At 35.2% G+C, this 14,848-nt stretch overlaps 1 protein-coding gene across 1 annotated transcript; it reads left to right on the top strand.

Moving 5' to 3' along the window:
- Positions 1 to 1,367: 1,367 nt before the first annotated feature.
- On the top strand, positions 1,368 to 11,583 carry eIF3m (eukaryotic translation initiation factor 3 subunit m). The gene is made up of 7 exons (XM_089631634.1): positions 1,368 to 1,500; positions 1,831 to 2,010; positions 2,228 to 2,322; positions 7,841 to 8,056; positions 8,875 to 9,140; positions 9,311 to 9,454; positions 10,944 to 11,583. Exons 1-7 carry the CDS (start codon positions 1,456 to 1,458, stop codon positions 11,156 to 11,158), a joined length of 1,161 nt encoding a protein of 386 aa, XP_089487760.1. The 5' UTR covers positions 1,368 to 1,455; the 3' UTR covers positions 11,159 to 11,583.
- Positions 11,584 to 14,848: the final 3,265 nt, after the last annotated feature.

Raw genomic sequence — 14,848 nt, 5'->3', positions numbered from 1 at the left:
TCTCTGTAATCACGAATAGGGCGATTTTTTTAAAGAAAGTTGGTAGCTAATATTTATCTGCCCACATCCTATTCCGTGGCTAGATAAACCTAAGTAACTACCTAGGTATAGAATCAAGTATTTTTTAAAGAAAAAAAAAATGTGAACAAAAATACAATTTTATTATAGAGACAATTTTTAAGGTCATTTGATGATTTTGTTAAGTGCTGTTTTAATAAAGGTAATAAGTTAGCACCGTATACATAGGTACGCAAGCCGAATTGCCGATCTGAACCTCAACTTATGGGAAAGGAACGAAACAACCGCAATTTGTGCAAGTGCAGTTGCTTCGTTCATTTCCCGTAATTCGAGGCTCAGTTAGCTTTTCATACACATATGTTACTTTCTATACTTTCCCACAAATTAAGGTTCAGCTCGGCAGTTCGGCTCGCGTATATATACGTAGCATTAGAGTAACAGTGTTATTTTAAGCTGTATATTGTTACTCTGAGCTTTAAGGTTAGCACGGCAAACGATTGTTTTAGGCTCCGTATGCCCGTGGTCGGTAAATTCATTAGTCAAAATAGTCAAACATCATCAATACAACGATATAGATTTCTTTCGAGAGCCAAATTGTCAAATAAGTCGATTAATACTGGGTATGATGAATAAAACTGCATGTTTATCACGTACGGAGCATGTAACATTTTCAGAGCCTTGCATCCTTTGAAAGTTTAGCTTCAGGTAGTTATTTTAAATTTCAGGCACGATTCCAGGTTCTCGTCACTAAGACGATTTCTCAATGTCCTTTTTATAAGGTTTATACTTGAAAAAGATTGTTGGCATGAATATGTATTTTTCTAATAAAACAATAAGAAAGATTACCTAACTTTTTGTAATTTTTTGTAAAAAAATTATATAGTTTTAAAAAATCAAATAATTAATCTAATTATTTCACCATCCTCTCTATAACTATCCACTTTAGTGATTAAATACTAGCAATGGTTAGAAAACTCGGCGAACTAATAACTTATCCGAAATTATCATACTTTAAACTAGAAATCAAACTTGTGTGTGACTAAAGCTAGTTATATCAATCTAAATCTAATTGAAATCAACAATAGAATCTAGTATATTGGAAATGGACTAAATTATTGGCCAAATAAAATGAAAATAATATTATTTATCTGTGTATGGGCCTCAAGAAGTAGTGGTAACGAATGGGATTTTTTCGGCCATCTGTGAAAATAAAATATTAACGCAATATCGAAAATATCGAGGACTCGAACCTCCATAAGTAAAAAGGCTTGCAAAAAACTAATAACAGTCGGTAATAATGAGTTCTACTTTTGACAGGTTGGTTGTTAAAACCTAAAACAGATTACTACGTCTTCCACGTTGAGCGCCATTTTGAGTAGTTTGGTTAACGTCAGTTTCCCTTGTTTTTTAACATTATCGAACAAAACTATTCACAAAATGCAGGGTCCTGCCGTGTTTATGGACCTGTCTCTCGAAGACCAGGTATTTCGCATCATAATTTCATTAATCTTGCTTTCTAAACCTAGAAACAGTCAATATGCCGATTTGTAGGTTATGGTTATTTCCACACTTGTATGTCGTCTATTTTATGCATATGGAAATATAAATATTGAAATGTGAGTTGCACATTTCGTTTAAAATTACAAATTTATTCCGGAAACTTAAAATCCGTTTCCATTATAGATTGAGAAACAACATTGACTGTCAAAATACCCAATCAAATTTGAGGACTTCATTACTAGCATTTTTTATGTTAAACTCGTATTTGTCGTGTCATGGATAAACTTATTTGATATGTATTTCGAATTTCAGGCGCAAGAACTCAGAAAGTATTTTAAAAGTCTCGGAGCAGAAATCTCCGAGGAGAAGTCGGCAAAGGGAATTGAAGATGATTTACACAAAATTGTAGGTGTCTGTGACACTTGCTTCAAGAGTGGAAACGAAGATGAAATCGATGCCATCCTCAACAGTATTGTCTCGATTATGGTTTCCGTAAGTATACAAACATTTTTATTTATCTGTTGCAGATGTAACAAAAATAAAGTCAATCTTATTGAATATTTGCTTCTGCCACTCTACGGTATATATTTATTTTTATTGTAAACACTGTTTTTAAATTATGATAACACTCTTAAAGCAAGTAATTAAGCTGTATTGCTTATAGTCCATTTAAATTAACAGATTCATTTAGCAACATTTTCCTTTTCAGATTTCTCTTGACCGCGGAGAAAATTTAATTCTTGCTTTCAGTGAAAAGTTAGCTAAAGCACCAGGACAAAAATTGGGAATGGTCGCACTCCAATCGTAAGTTTGTTGTTATAATAATGCCGTGATGCAGTTTTATGCATTGTAATCAAGCTTTCTATTCTTTTATAGGTGACAGTCTTCATTAATTATATTGTTTTACAATATAAATTTCGTCAGAAAGCTAGGTCAAAAGTATTAATTAGCATTAAAGTATGTAGTTTTACATGGGGCTGTTATCTGATAAACATTCAATTAAGATTTTGTAGATTTTGATTGAACGGCAAAATCCAAGGAGTTTAAAATACCAATAGAAGCATAGTGAACAAAGTTAAGATTAGATTAGAAGATAGATTTTTCACATTTAGAATTGATGGACAGAGAAAGGAGTGTCAAGAGAATATGTAAAGCGAAACTGAATGGAAGAAGAAGTTAAGGACGCCCCAGGAAGATGTGTCATGATCAAGTGAATCAATTACTTCAGTTGGGTCATGTCAAAGGTTTTAATAACAAAATCAAACAACGAAAAAGAATATATGCCATGATAGAGTTGTGTGGCATTCATTCCTCTGCCAAAGAAGCGACACACTTATATACAGGGTGTATCGGCACGTACCCGACAAACTTTAACCAGCTATTCCTTAGCACATTTGGAGTAAAAAATGTTATGGGCACTTTGCTGTCCGGTAACATTTTTTTTTAATAAAAAATTTACTATTCATATTTTCACCACATGTCACCAATGTTTTATCCTTTGTCAAAGTTTGAAAATCCGTCTGGCAATATTTTGTTCGAGTTTCGTTGAATAATGTACGTACGTACCTACGTTGGCGCGCTTTATAATCACAACGAAATGGCACAGCACCATTCGTCTCATTTTTAACTATTATTATTTAGTGTGTACGAAAGAGCGAGGACACTTTTTGACGCACTTGCTAATAACAGCTGTTGAACGCGAGAAACAAGGCAAATGACAGTGACGGAGTGTGGATTATTTATTTATTTTTTGTTTTTAATGGAAAAAAAATGTTACCGGACAGCAAAGCGCCCATAAAATTTTTTACTCCAAATGTGCTGAGGAATAGCTGGTTAAAGTTTGTCGGGTACTTGCCGATACACCCTGTATAAGTATGTTGGGTAGTGTCTGTGCCCGAAGTAGGTATGGATCATGACTCATTTTATTAAGAGACTGAGCCATGGTACCGGCTCAATATTTTCATACGACTCAAAGAGTCGTCTCAATTGAACGACCGAATAATTGAACAGGAGCTGTGAGCTCAGAGCGCATGAGCAATGAGAATACTGAGACTCGCCCGATATGGCTCCGAGCATAAGAGTATGAATATGAATGATAGTAAGCTGCCTCGTATAATGAGAAAAATAAGATGCTTGGTAATTAGTAAGTGCAGATGTGTGTAACAACAATTAATACTTGGATAATTTGAATGGCGCTACTATTTTTTCTAAAATATCTCCTGATAAAAAAGAGTAACCATTCAATTGAGCCGTGGCACGATTTACCGGGAGTCATACAAATTCGGCTCATCAAAAAGAGCTAGCTCAATGGTGAGGTTCGTTCATGAACGACTCGACGCTAGTTGTTACGTCGGTTATCTATAAATTCATTTCTAGCGAATTTGAAAGTGTATTCTGCCTTTGCCTGCGGAGAAATTATGTGTGGGATATTTTAGTTAGTATTAAGTTATGGAGAAAGTCAACAGAGTTGCGCTATCTATATATTCACTTTTTTTAAATCGTATAAATATTACAAGGTACGAATTGAGTCTTTGGCATAACACCCCAAAAACAAATAACAAAAATATGGTGAGATGGTTGGTGTATTGGCGCTACAGTCCTAAATTTCTTTATGCAACATTTGTAGTGCATCTTTGATGAAGTATTCTCTTTTAACCTCTCAGAAAAGGACTTTTATTTACTTTGTGTTCCTTTGCGAACTGTCAAAACGCGAAAATTTTTGTGTTATTCACGAGTTTTGTTAAAAGCTTCATAACTCACGTTTTGGGAAACGTAGCCTCATTCTAAAAAATGTTTTGGAAAGATTATGAAATTCACTATCGTATTGTTTTGTTATACGTAAATATTTGCGTGTCTAAATATACATTTTCAGAAAATGTCAAAAATATGTAAAAATCGCTGACCATTATTTCAAAGCTGTGAAAAATGTACTTTTTTCTGAGTATCATAAAGAAATAACACTTTATACATTGAAGAAATATAATTAAAAACTATTAGTCACCTCAAAATATTAACCGTCCAAACTAAAATATTTTTAATAAATTATTTAAAAACGCAATAAATTATGAACGAACAAGATGACAGATTCAATCGACTCAGATAAAGCACCTCTACATTCCATAGATATTCTTGAATGCAGACGCGTAGCGTTATTCATTATCGATACTCTGTTTTCTAAATCATGGCAATCCGTATACTAGTGATGGAAATAAATCGATTTTTGTAAAATCTCGCGCGTTTACGTGAAAAGACGTACTAATGTCTTGACCGCTATTATCATATTTACGTCTTTTGACGTTCTAATGTTCCGAGTGGTTAATAGTACTGTAGTGCTAAAACGATACAAATCCACAGTGACGTAGCTATTATTATTATTAATCACATGGTTGGTTGATAAAGGGGGAGGGGGGAAGTGTAAATACATTAACCTTTTCACCGCGATCAAATGTACCGAATATTACACTCGTAGGAGGTACTCACTTTGAAAATCAAAACCTACCACTTGAAACAGCTATAAATCTCTTATTTCTAGACAGATTTATGATTGGCTTATCTTAAAAGCTTTATTAATGCTCTTGAAGTTTGTTGAAACACATAAATAAACAATAAACCGCAAGATACAGATATAATATTATAAACAGTGACCCATCACAAGAAATCAACAAGAACTGTCGCCATAGCATGCACACTGCTATATTGTTTATAGTATTTACTTACCCGGTCTGATGGGATTTGGACCACTGCGCCGATATCATCAAAACACAATTATTTTTATTATTATATCTACTAACAAATAAAGTTTTAATAAAAAGTTAACACGAGGAGAAATATTTATAAGTTTTGTTTTTCATGGTAGTTTCTAAAACATGGCCACACACACAATGTCACATCGCACTCTGGGCATTTATACTGGGACATTTTCCTTTTTTTAGAAATGGCGCACACTCGGCAGGCTCGGTGAAGTTTTTGAGAATTATTTCCCTTTATTGGGTGGGGCATATGTTTTGCTAATGCCTTAGCAGTTAGTCTCAGAGGTAAATCGTGTGAAGAGCGAGAATGAGGCTCAGATCGGGAAGTTTCATGATATTTTTGCAACAATTGTCGTATTACGGCTAATTGGAAATCTGCTAAACTAACATTTTTATTTTTAATTGATTTAAAAGCTATATGAGAGTTCAATAAATACAGATCAATAATATGGAAGGCCACTTTTTTATACCACTTAATTGTTTTTCGCAGGCAATTAATACTACTTAACATCAAGTCCACTTTGTCAACAGAACCCATACACTTATTATAGTCTAGAACGTACTTGGGTTTCATAATTGGTTGACGAGTTTTCCAATCAACTTTTCCCGTCATGTCCATGGAGTCGTCATGTTAGGTTGTTAGCATGTGAACTTCTCTTTTATCGCACCACTTTAAAGCCAACAGAGGTCCACGATGTTGTGCTTTCATTTCACCCTTTTTAAGTTTATTAAATTTTGCCATGCCTTTTCGTGTCTTCCGCACCGTACCACATGCATTGGTTTTGTTAGTATGGAGAAAATCATATAGTTGAGGGCTACTGTACCAATTATCAATAAAAAGATTATGTCCTTTATTTAAATAATCTTGAAGTAGTGTCGTTACTACAGCCCCCGAAATTCCGAGACATTCAGAGTCAGTTATGTCAGTCCCTTCGCCACAATAAATAATGAAGTCTAATATAAAACCCGTCTTCACGTCACACAATACAAACATTTTAATTCCAAACCGGTGACGTTTGGATGGTATATATTGTTTGAAAATTAAACGCCCTTTGAAAACAATTATGCTCTCATCGATGCATAAATTTTCATAAGGTATCAAAGTTTTTTTGAACATTTTTCGGTTATGGTCAGTTAGGATTTTAATTTTGTAAAGTCGGTCACCAGTAATTTGTGTGTCGGGGTTTGAGAAGTGTAACATTCGCAATATAATTTCGTAACGATCCCTAGACATGGTTTTCCGAAAATTGTACTAGTGAGCAATGGGTCAGTGGAACAGTGTTCTTCGATAGTAAGATGTCGGTTTCTCGTCATTAACATTAACAGTGCAAAAAAAATGTACATTTCTTCGACAGATGTGTCAACCCATTTACGAAGTCTGGATTTTTGGGAAGGTTCTTGTTTTGATATGGTGGCTATGTAATATCGATTAGTTTCGATCACCATTTTTGTCACTATTTCTTTGTTCAAGAAGTATTCAAAAATGTCAATTTCCGATGAATTACCAGAAAATAAAGTGGATGGATCAAAACCTGACACAAAATCATCAAATTCATGAACTATTGGAATAAATGGACCAGAGGTCCAAGAAGAAAAGCAGTCTGCATTTACGGTATAGTCTAAGTTAGGTGTACGAGAGTCATGATCTTGGCTTGTCCCGGGGGCGTTTATTTCACTGTCACTAACTTCTTCAGTAATTGGTATATCTTGATCATCTTCACTTATTTCTAAATCAGAGTCCATGTCTAAAAATGTTTCATAAATTTCGTCTTCCGTAAGACTGGGGTTTGCCATTTTTAAGAGAGTTCAATTTTGATATATAAACGGTAAGCCTATAAATATAGACAGATATATTAGTATTTAGGTTGTCCACAAAATTTAGAAATAAAATCACAAAATAAAGTCAATCAAAAAGTCTTGAGTAAAATAACTATTTTTAAAACACGTCACGTCACAAGTTCACAAACAAACGAAAGTCAATCAAAAAGTCTTGAGTAAAATAACTATTTTTAAAACACGTCACGTCACTTAAGTTCACAAACAAACTAATGTATCACAGAAAAATAAATTACTTAAAAAGATTCGCAAAATAGAAATCGGTCAATATTTTACATCGACGCATAAGTCCATCAAAGCAGATTAGATCACCTAAGAAATACTATGGATGACACAACGATTCAGCGGCGCGACATTCAAATGACTGAATGAAGATTTAACGAATCATCGCTTTCACAATGTTTTATGTAAACAATTTATTATATTTTAACCAGCAAACGCCAGATGTCAGTAAGAAAAAGGATTGAACTATTTTTTGGTTCAGTTATCTGCTAAATTCGTCGCATATTTACGTAGTATCAAGCCGCTAAAGTGAAACGCATGATATGATGCGCGTAGCGTGGGGGGCACGAATTATTTTCGCATGAATTGATGCGCGTAGCGGCGAAAAAGTTAATATGAGGTGACTGTTGTCACTACAACAGTAATATGTACATACATTTGTATAATGTGTTTGATGCTCAAATTTAAGAGGAATTGAATAATGAAAATCAAATAATCTTATTCTTATTTCGTAGACTGTGGAGGCTGTACAAGAACCTGGAGAACAGCTCGCCGCTGCGCTACCACGTGTACTACCACGTGATTGGAATTGCGCGCCGTGTCGGGCAGGTGCGCGACGTGTTTGACGGAGTGGAGCAGCTGAAGAAAGAGTTCGCCGCCTGCCCGCCCTCCTCGGAGCAGATGCAGAAGCTGTACCGACTATTGCATGAGGTGCTCAAGGATAACCAGAGGTGGGAACTTGTTTTAATTCTTAGATACAGATCAAAGTATAAATTTCAAACCCCAAACTGACTAAACATTTTTTTTGTTATAAAAAACAAACATTCCCGGGTTACGAATAAATGTTTGAAAATCTCCTACTATCACCATGGTAAGCGTAAAATGTTGTGATGGAGGATTTTGCCGGATGAGGAATTGAATACAAGACGGAGACTCTACGATAGATATTTAGGATAGAAACTCACTGAGGGAGCTAATTATTCTATTAACCTGATCTATTTGGCTGTCGCATAATATGTGTCCCATCAACAGCTATTCTTTATACACGAACGTCTCATGTGTGATCATGGATTTCACAAAAATAACTGACTAGATAATACATACACAATTAATTTGAAATGCCTTCCGTGTAGATTTGATTGAAAACCAATGTTGCCACTGGCATAGTACCTTTTGATTATTAAATCCAACATGCCAACAGCCAACCAACATTGCATGCTCTCTTTCTCTTACACTGCCTAACATTATATTTCCCCACTCCATTAACCTAACCATTTCAATAATATAATAATCACATTGTTGATGGAATAAATTTTATTTTACTCCCAGGGTATTTTCAGCTCAATCTACCGATTCTTTTCTGAGAACTTTCTTTCAATTTTATGTATATACGTAAGTTCAAATTGTGTTTAAGTTGTATTCTTTAGTAGTGTTAAAGCTCCTCCACTCCTCACGCTCCTGCGCATGGATAGCCGCAGACACTAATGTTTCGGTCACCTGTGATGTTTGATTGTCCTTACAATTCATTGAATTATTGTGTTGCTTCCAGTGAACTGGCTTCCAAGGTGATGATTGAGCTTCTGGGCACGTACACGTCGGAGAATGCCTCGTACGCCCGCGAGGACGCCATCAAGTGCATTGTGGCGGCGCTGGCCGACCCCAACACCTTCCTGCTCGACCCCCTGCTGTCCCTCAAGCCCGTCCGCTTCCTCGAGGGGGAGCTCATCCACGACCTGCTGTCCATCTTCGTCTCGGAGAAGCTGTCAAGCTACCAGACCTTCTACAATAACCACAAAGAGTTTGTGCATTCTCAAGGTTTGTTAAACCTTTACAATAAACCATTACATAATATTCTGTTATTCTGACTCTTGACAAAGCCCTACTTAAGAATTTGATTCACTCCATCATGCTATGTCTTCCTCGGGCATCCCCGACTACTTCAACCATTCACTTTTGCCTCATTCAAATTGAATAATTATTTCCAGGTCTTAACCACGAACAGAACATGAAGAAGATGAGACTCCTGTCCTTCATGCAGCTGGCAGAAAGCAACCCTGAAATGACCTTTGAACTTATCCAGAGTGAACTGCAAATCAACGAAGAAGATGTAGAATCTTTCATTATTGAAGGTATTAAAGCTAACCTCATATCTACACATTATCACCACAGTAACCATCCCTAATAAACCCAACTTTATGTTTCTCTCAGCGTTTTATTCAACTATTTTGAAGCAGCCATATAATATCCCTCTAATCAAAATGTTACATACAAAATATATTTTGGCCACCGAGATACTGACAGCGATCTACTAAAATTCGTGATTTCGCCCCCGGATGATCTTTCTTTTATATATCTTTCGGTGGTGACACTTTTCATTGAACACATTACTTGAGTGACTACATAATATCTCAATAGCTTAGACTGTCGTCCCACGAGTCAATAAATAATCAACATAAAACGAGTGCTGTAAGGATGTGGGAAATTTTCTGCGATGCATACTGTATGGTCTCTGCGTATAGCAGATGTCAAGTTATGATTTTGTAGCTTGTAGCCAGTAAATTGTCAGTATTTGCAGATTTATGTTTCCACATTTACAACCCTTACACTGAATGTCATGATCTTCCTCTACCAAATTGATCCCGGGTACCGTTATAAGGCTACTTTTCAGTAGCGGCTCTTCTATGGAGGTCATTTGGTCAATGAAAAAAATGCTGCATATTAATTTTTTTTTAAAGGGATTCATCAAACTACCCCATTATTAATTTAGCTTAAAATATTTGTGCTGATTCGTAAAGTAATAGCGGGTTCCAGTGCCATCTAGCGTCCAAATGAGAAGCTATTGCATATACCAAAGTGGGTCACTTTAAATTTTGTCCCCCAACTATATCTGTGTAAATAATTAGAGCAATTTTTTACTACCGGCTTCAGAATAGGTGAGTGCAAATTAATTACATACATTGGCGTTTTTATAATATTAACAACGCATTAGCAATATGCATTAAAATTTCGTAATAATTTTTTTCCGATTGACCTCTCACTTTGGAACCCTAGACCCGCCTCTGGTACTTTTATAATAGGTAATTTAAAATATGAACTATTATAAATTGTTATTTGACAGAAGACTGAGTAACATGTAAAAAATAAAATATGACTGGGCGTCAAGTCAATCATCAAGTGACGACTGGGTGTCAAGTGAGTCGTCAAGTGACGACTGGGTTGTGGAATTTTATGTGGTATCATTAATGTGCCTAATTAATAAATTCATAGAATATTTTAAAAGCCTTGTTTTACAAAAATAAATGTTTTTGATAAAAATGATAATTTGAAGGTCATTATGTGAAATCGGCGGTGATGCAATAAATAACGAGCGACCACCCCCCGTTTGCAGGCCCCAATATTAATATTACAAATCAGTGAGCTCTCGGTATACTGGTTCCTTACAGCACTCTGTTTTTGTCGATTCCTCACCGACCCTTGGGATGATGGCCTAACTTGTTAATCACACTTCTTTTCTACAATACAACATTCCCCAATACTGAAGAATCAATAAAACAACTAACCTTTCGGTGAAACTCTTTTGGTGCGGCTCTCAAATTTGAATATCTCATTCTGTTTCAGTTTTGAAGACCAAACTGGTTCGAGCGCGTATGGATGAAACCAACAAGAAAGTCCACGTATCAAGCACAATGCACAGAACATTCGGCAAGGCGCAGTGGCAGCAACTGAGGAATCTGCTGCACCTGTGGAAGACCAACCTGGGATCCATCCAAGACGGCATGAAGAACGTGGCGGCGGCACAGCAAGAACTGGTCGCCCAACAACAGAAAGTTTAGGCCAAAACATATCCACTTCTGCGTCGGTTCAAATATAATATCTGAACAAAAATTTGTCAAAAGCCTGGTTTATCTGACTTCAACACTCAAGTCTTACTGTTCAAATGTGTAATGGAGCTGATTGATTCATTGTTCTAGTTCAATTCCACAACATAAAAGTATGTTTAACCCCCAATGAATTTAGTTGAACCAGGCTTTTGACATCAGATTATTCCATTTTCAACTTAAAAAAAAACATCAATAAAATAAGCAGGTGTAACAAGAACTCCAAAACCGATAAGGATCGTACAATAAACTGTTTATAAATGAAAATCTACAAATTTGTACATTCTTTTTAAAAGGTCCCGCAGGTTATCATCACTTTTTTTATGAATTGTATTATTTCTTTTTTATGATAATGATAAAAAATATTTAATCAACAATAATTGGTTTTATGTCTTTGTCCCATCCTGTACATATATAGTATTATCGTCTGTGTAAGTTCAATACTGCGTATGAATCAAAAATCGAAAATTTATTTTTTTGGTGCTTTCAAGATCCATTGATTGGCGCATTAAAATTCTGAAATAAACAAATTGACTTCTTGCACTCGGTTAACCCCTCGGGCTTTTTTTTCGCTTTTGGGAACAGATCATATGGCCTCATAGATATCATTATGTCTCCCTCACTGTCATGGTTAAAAATATGATCTAAACGGTGTTAGAAAGAGAACACCACACTTTATATTCATCTAGAAGAATTAAAATGTACAAATTTGTGAAACCAAAGGTTTCGACCACAATTTGATTAAATTTTTTTTAAATTTAATTATAAAATAGAATTTATAACCTTTCAAAAACAGTCTTTAGTTTTCAGATAAGTTCAGAAAATAACCTTATTTTTGGATTTTATTATGCGGAAATACACACAAATTCTCCGACTGTCTCGACAGCGGTCAATGAAGCATAAATATAACGGCCAATGTGCCAAAGGCCTGAAGGGTTAAGTAATGATTAAACACTTAAATGTGAAAGGTAAGACCGTCTTTCTTCTTAACCCATATGCTGCCTGAACAAATTCACTCTGTTAACTAGCGTACCCCGAGCTAATTCGGTGCTTTTTAACTTGTCAATTGAAATAATCTTTATAGCTTTCCGCTTGCCCTTGCGGGCTTTATGTATTTTACAAACTCATTAGTGATATCCAAAGCATGTACTAGATAAATGTTTGAATCCGACTCCATAAAGTCTTTTACATAAATAATAGACACCTACAGAATATCAGAAAGCGGCCCCGCCATCATTCACTAATAAACAGAGAGATAATATGGTAAATACGCACATCTCAGATTACGTCCATGGACCCATGCAGTGATTCTCCAACATTTTTCACATTGTAGATTAAAAAAATATTATTCTAATACTTATTGTACTGCATTTGATTTTCAACTAATATTCTTTTTTCCCGTGGAATATTTTTGAGCAACATAACTGCACATTACATTCACCATAATATAAATATGTAATTAGTCACTTTTCTTGTATTTTATCTTAGTTTTGTGTTTGAACAAACATAAGTTTTTATCCCCAATGTTTTCCCAAATTTGTCAACATTGATAAAGAATTCTTTGATATCTTGATTATCAATTAGATTGCTTCTTGATTATGTCAATGATTGAGGGATATTAAAAATATTGTTTCTTTATCCGATTCAACGATCTTGGTGTGACAACACACACAGGATACCCAAAGATTACATAGTATAGGTGGAGTTAATGTTAAAAAAACATGCAAAAGGAGATAACGATTTAGAAACATTCATTAAATGTGAAATAACACCTCAAAACATTATGTTAATTTTCAATTCAGGAATAAAAAATACAATTTCCATCTAAACAAAAAAAAACTTTTAGAACCACACATGTACAAGAAGAAACCACGCGACACATTATCACGGTATATGCACGCGCGTTGGGAATTTCTGACTACTGAACTGGGAAATATTGTGACGAGGTCTTTCATAAGATAAATAAAATCAATACATCTGTTTACAAGATGTCGCCAGATTAATTAAGCTTAAGTTTTGCGTCATCTAGTCGAGATATCGTAAGATTAATTATTAGAAATCACAAATGCTTGTGCGCGGCAGCAATAACTCGGAATCTTCAATCACATATACGTGCGCAAATGATTCTGTGGTAAGCTTCTATATTTGAATATAAAGCTTTGTGTTTTCTCTTTCAACACTGTTTAGTTCATATTTCTTACTATGACGGTAAGAGAGACACAACGATTTCTATGAGACCGTACGAGCTGTTCTGAAAAGCGAACAAATTGACTCTTCGGATAATAGCGGTTTGTTCTCAAAACTGAGCAAATTAGCCTGAGGAGTTAAATGGACATTGATTAATTAATGGACTTTGAAGAGTCACGCGAATGGCGATGGGCCAAATCATTAACTTATTATTAATTAAAAATTGACCGCAAACCTTTATTTTTTTTACTAATATAAAAATTTGTGATTTGCAATTGTCATAGGTTGTTTGTCTCATCATTTAGATCTTCATTTTTCAACACTTTCATTTTCTCCAGAATTTTTCACCGATATTTTTATTTCTTTTCCCTACTAATTTTACTGTCTTTTTACATATGTTTTTACAGTTATTTCAAAGAGGGTTATCACTCTATTGTTATGTAAAAGACCCATTGATGTACATATTATACATATCGTCGCTGTTAAATCAAACCGGCATATGTGCAAAAATGGAGCTTTTGAGTTATTGGTGTCAAAAAATTTCTTTTTTTCCCTTCTATTCTTATGTCGAACCGGCATGTCGTATAGTTGAATAAAAATCTGTCAGATGGCGTTGGGCCGGTATGCATTTACGCGGGAATCGCCACTTTTTTTAGAAGAAGACAGACCTATTCCGCAATACGCCAGTTGCTTCAAAACTTTCAAGGGGGAAATGCGTCCATCATTTAAGTAAAACTGAATTATCTCACAATAGTACATTTTTATTATTACCCAGATATGACTTATTGTATGACTTATTGGCAGATAATCCGGTTTGCACTTAACAAAGGCGTTCATAGCAGCCTCAACTAAAACAAACCGGCATATATGCCAAAATGTCTGACCCGGGTAAAATTTCGCCCGGTTAAAAAAATAAATTGAAATAGGCAAATTTAATAAAAAAAACTTTAGCAAACTGAAAGATGCGAAACTGCGGTGAGGAATTCGAGTCTAAAACCCGTGGAAGAGTGAACCAACGAATGGAAAAAGAAGCGTTATTGAGATTGGGAGCTGTGTGCTGAAATGACTGCAACATTTAAATGACAAAGCTGACTGTCCAATAGACGTTACAACGATAATTGTTGTGGACAACAAAAAAATAACTTTATGATGGCAATGTACAAATATGCTGTTACAACATTAAAAAACATAAAATATATCACTCACAAATTTTTAGTAAAGGGCCACAACCAAAACAAGGTGGATTCGGCTCACTCAACCATTGAAAAATAAGTTAAAAGAGCACTCCGAAGCGGACTGATATACTTACCTTCCCAATACGCCATGGCCATGAAAACGGCAAAGAAAAGTGGCAAGCCTTACCTGGTTCATGAGTTGAGTCATGAGGACTTTTTGATATAAAAGCTCTGAAGGACCCCCAGGTAACTTTACCCATTTTGGACATTCGAATTTTTAAAG

This window comes from Hesperophylax consimilis, chromosome 5, assembly GCF_061612785.1.
Source record: "Hesperophylax consimilis isolate HC1 chromosome 5, BYU_Hcon_1.0, whole genome shotgun sequence".
NCBI classification, from domain to species: domain Eukaryota; kingdom Metazoa; phylum Arthropoda; class Insecta; order Trichoptera; family Limnephilidae; genus Hesperophylax; species Hesperophylax consimilis.
Note: the sequence above shows the minus strand (reverse complement) of the source record. Positions and strands in the feature narration are given on the sequence as shown.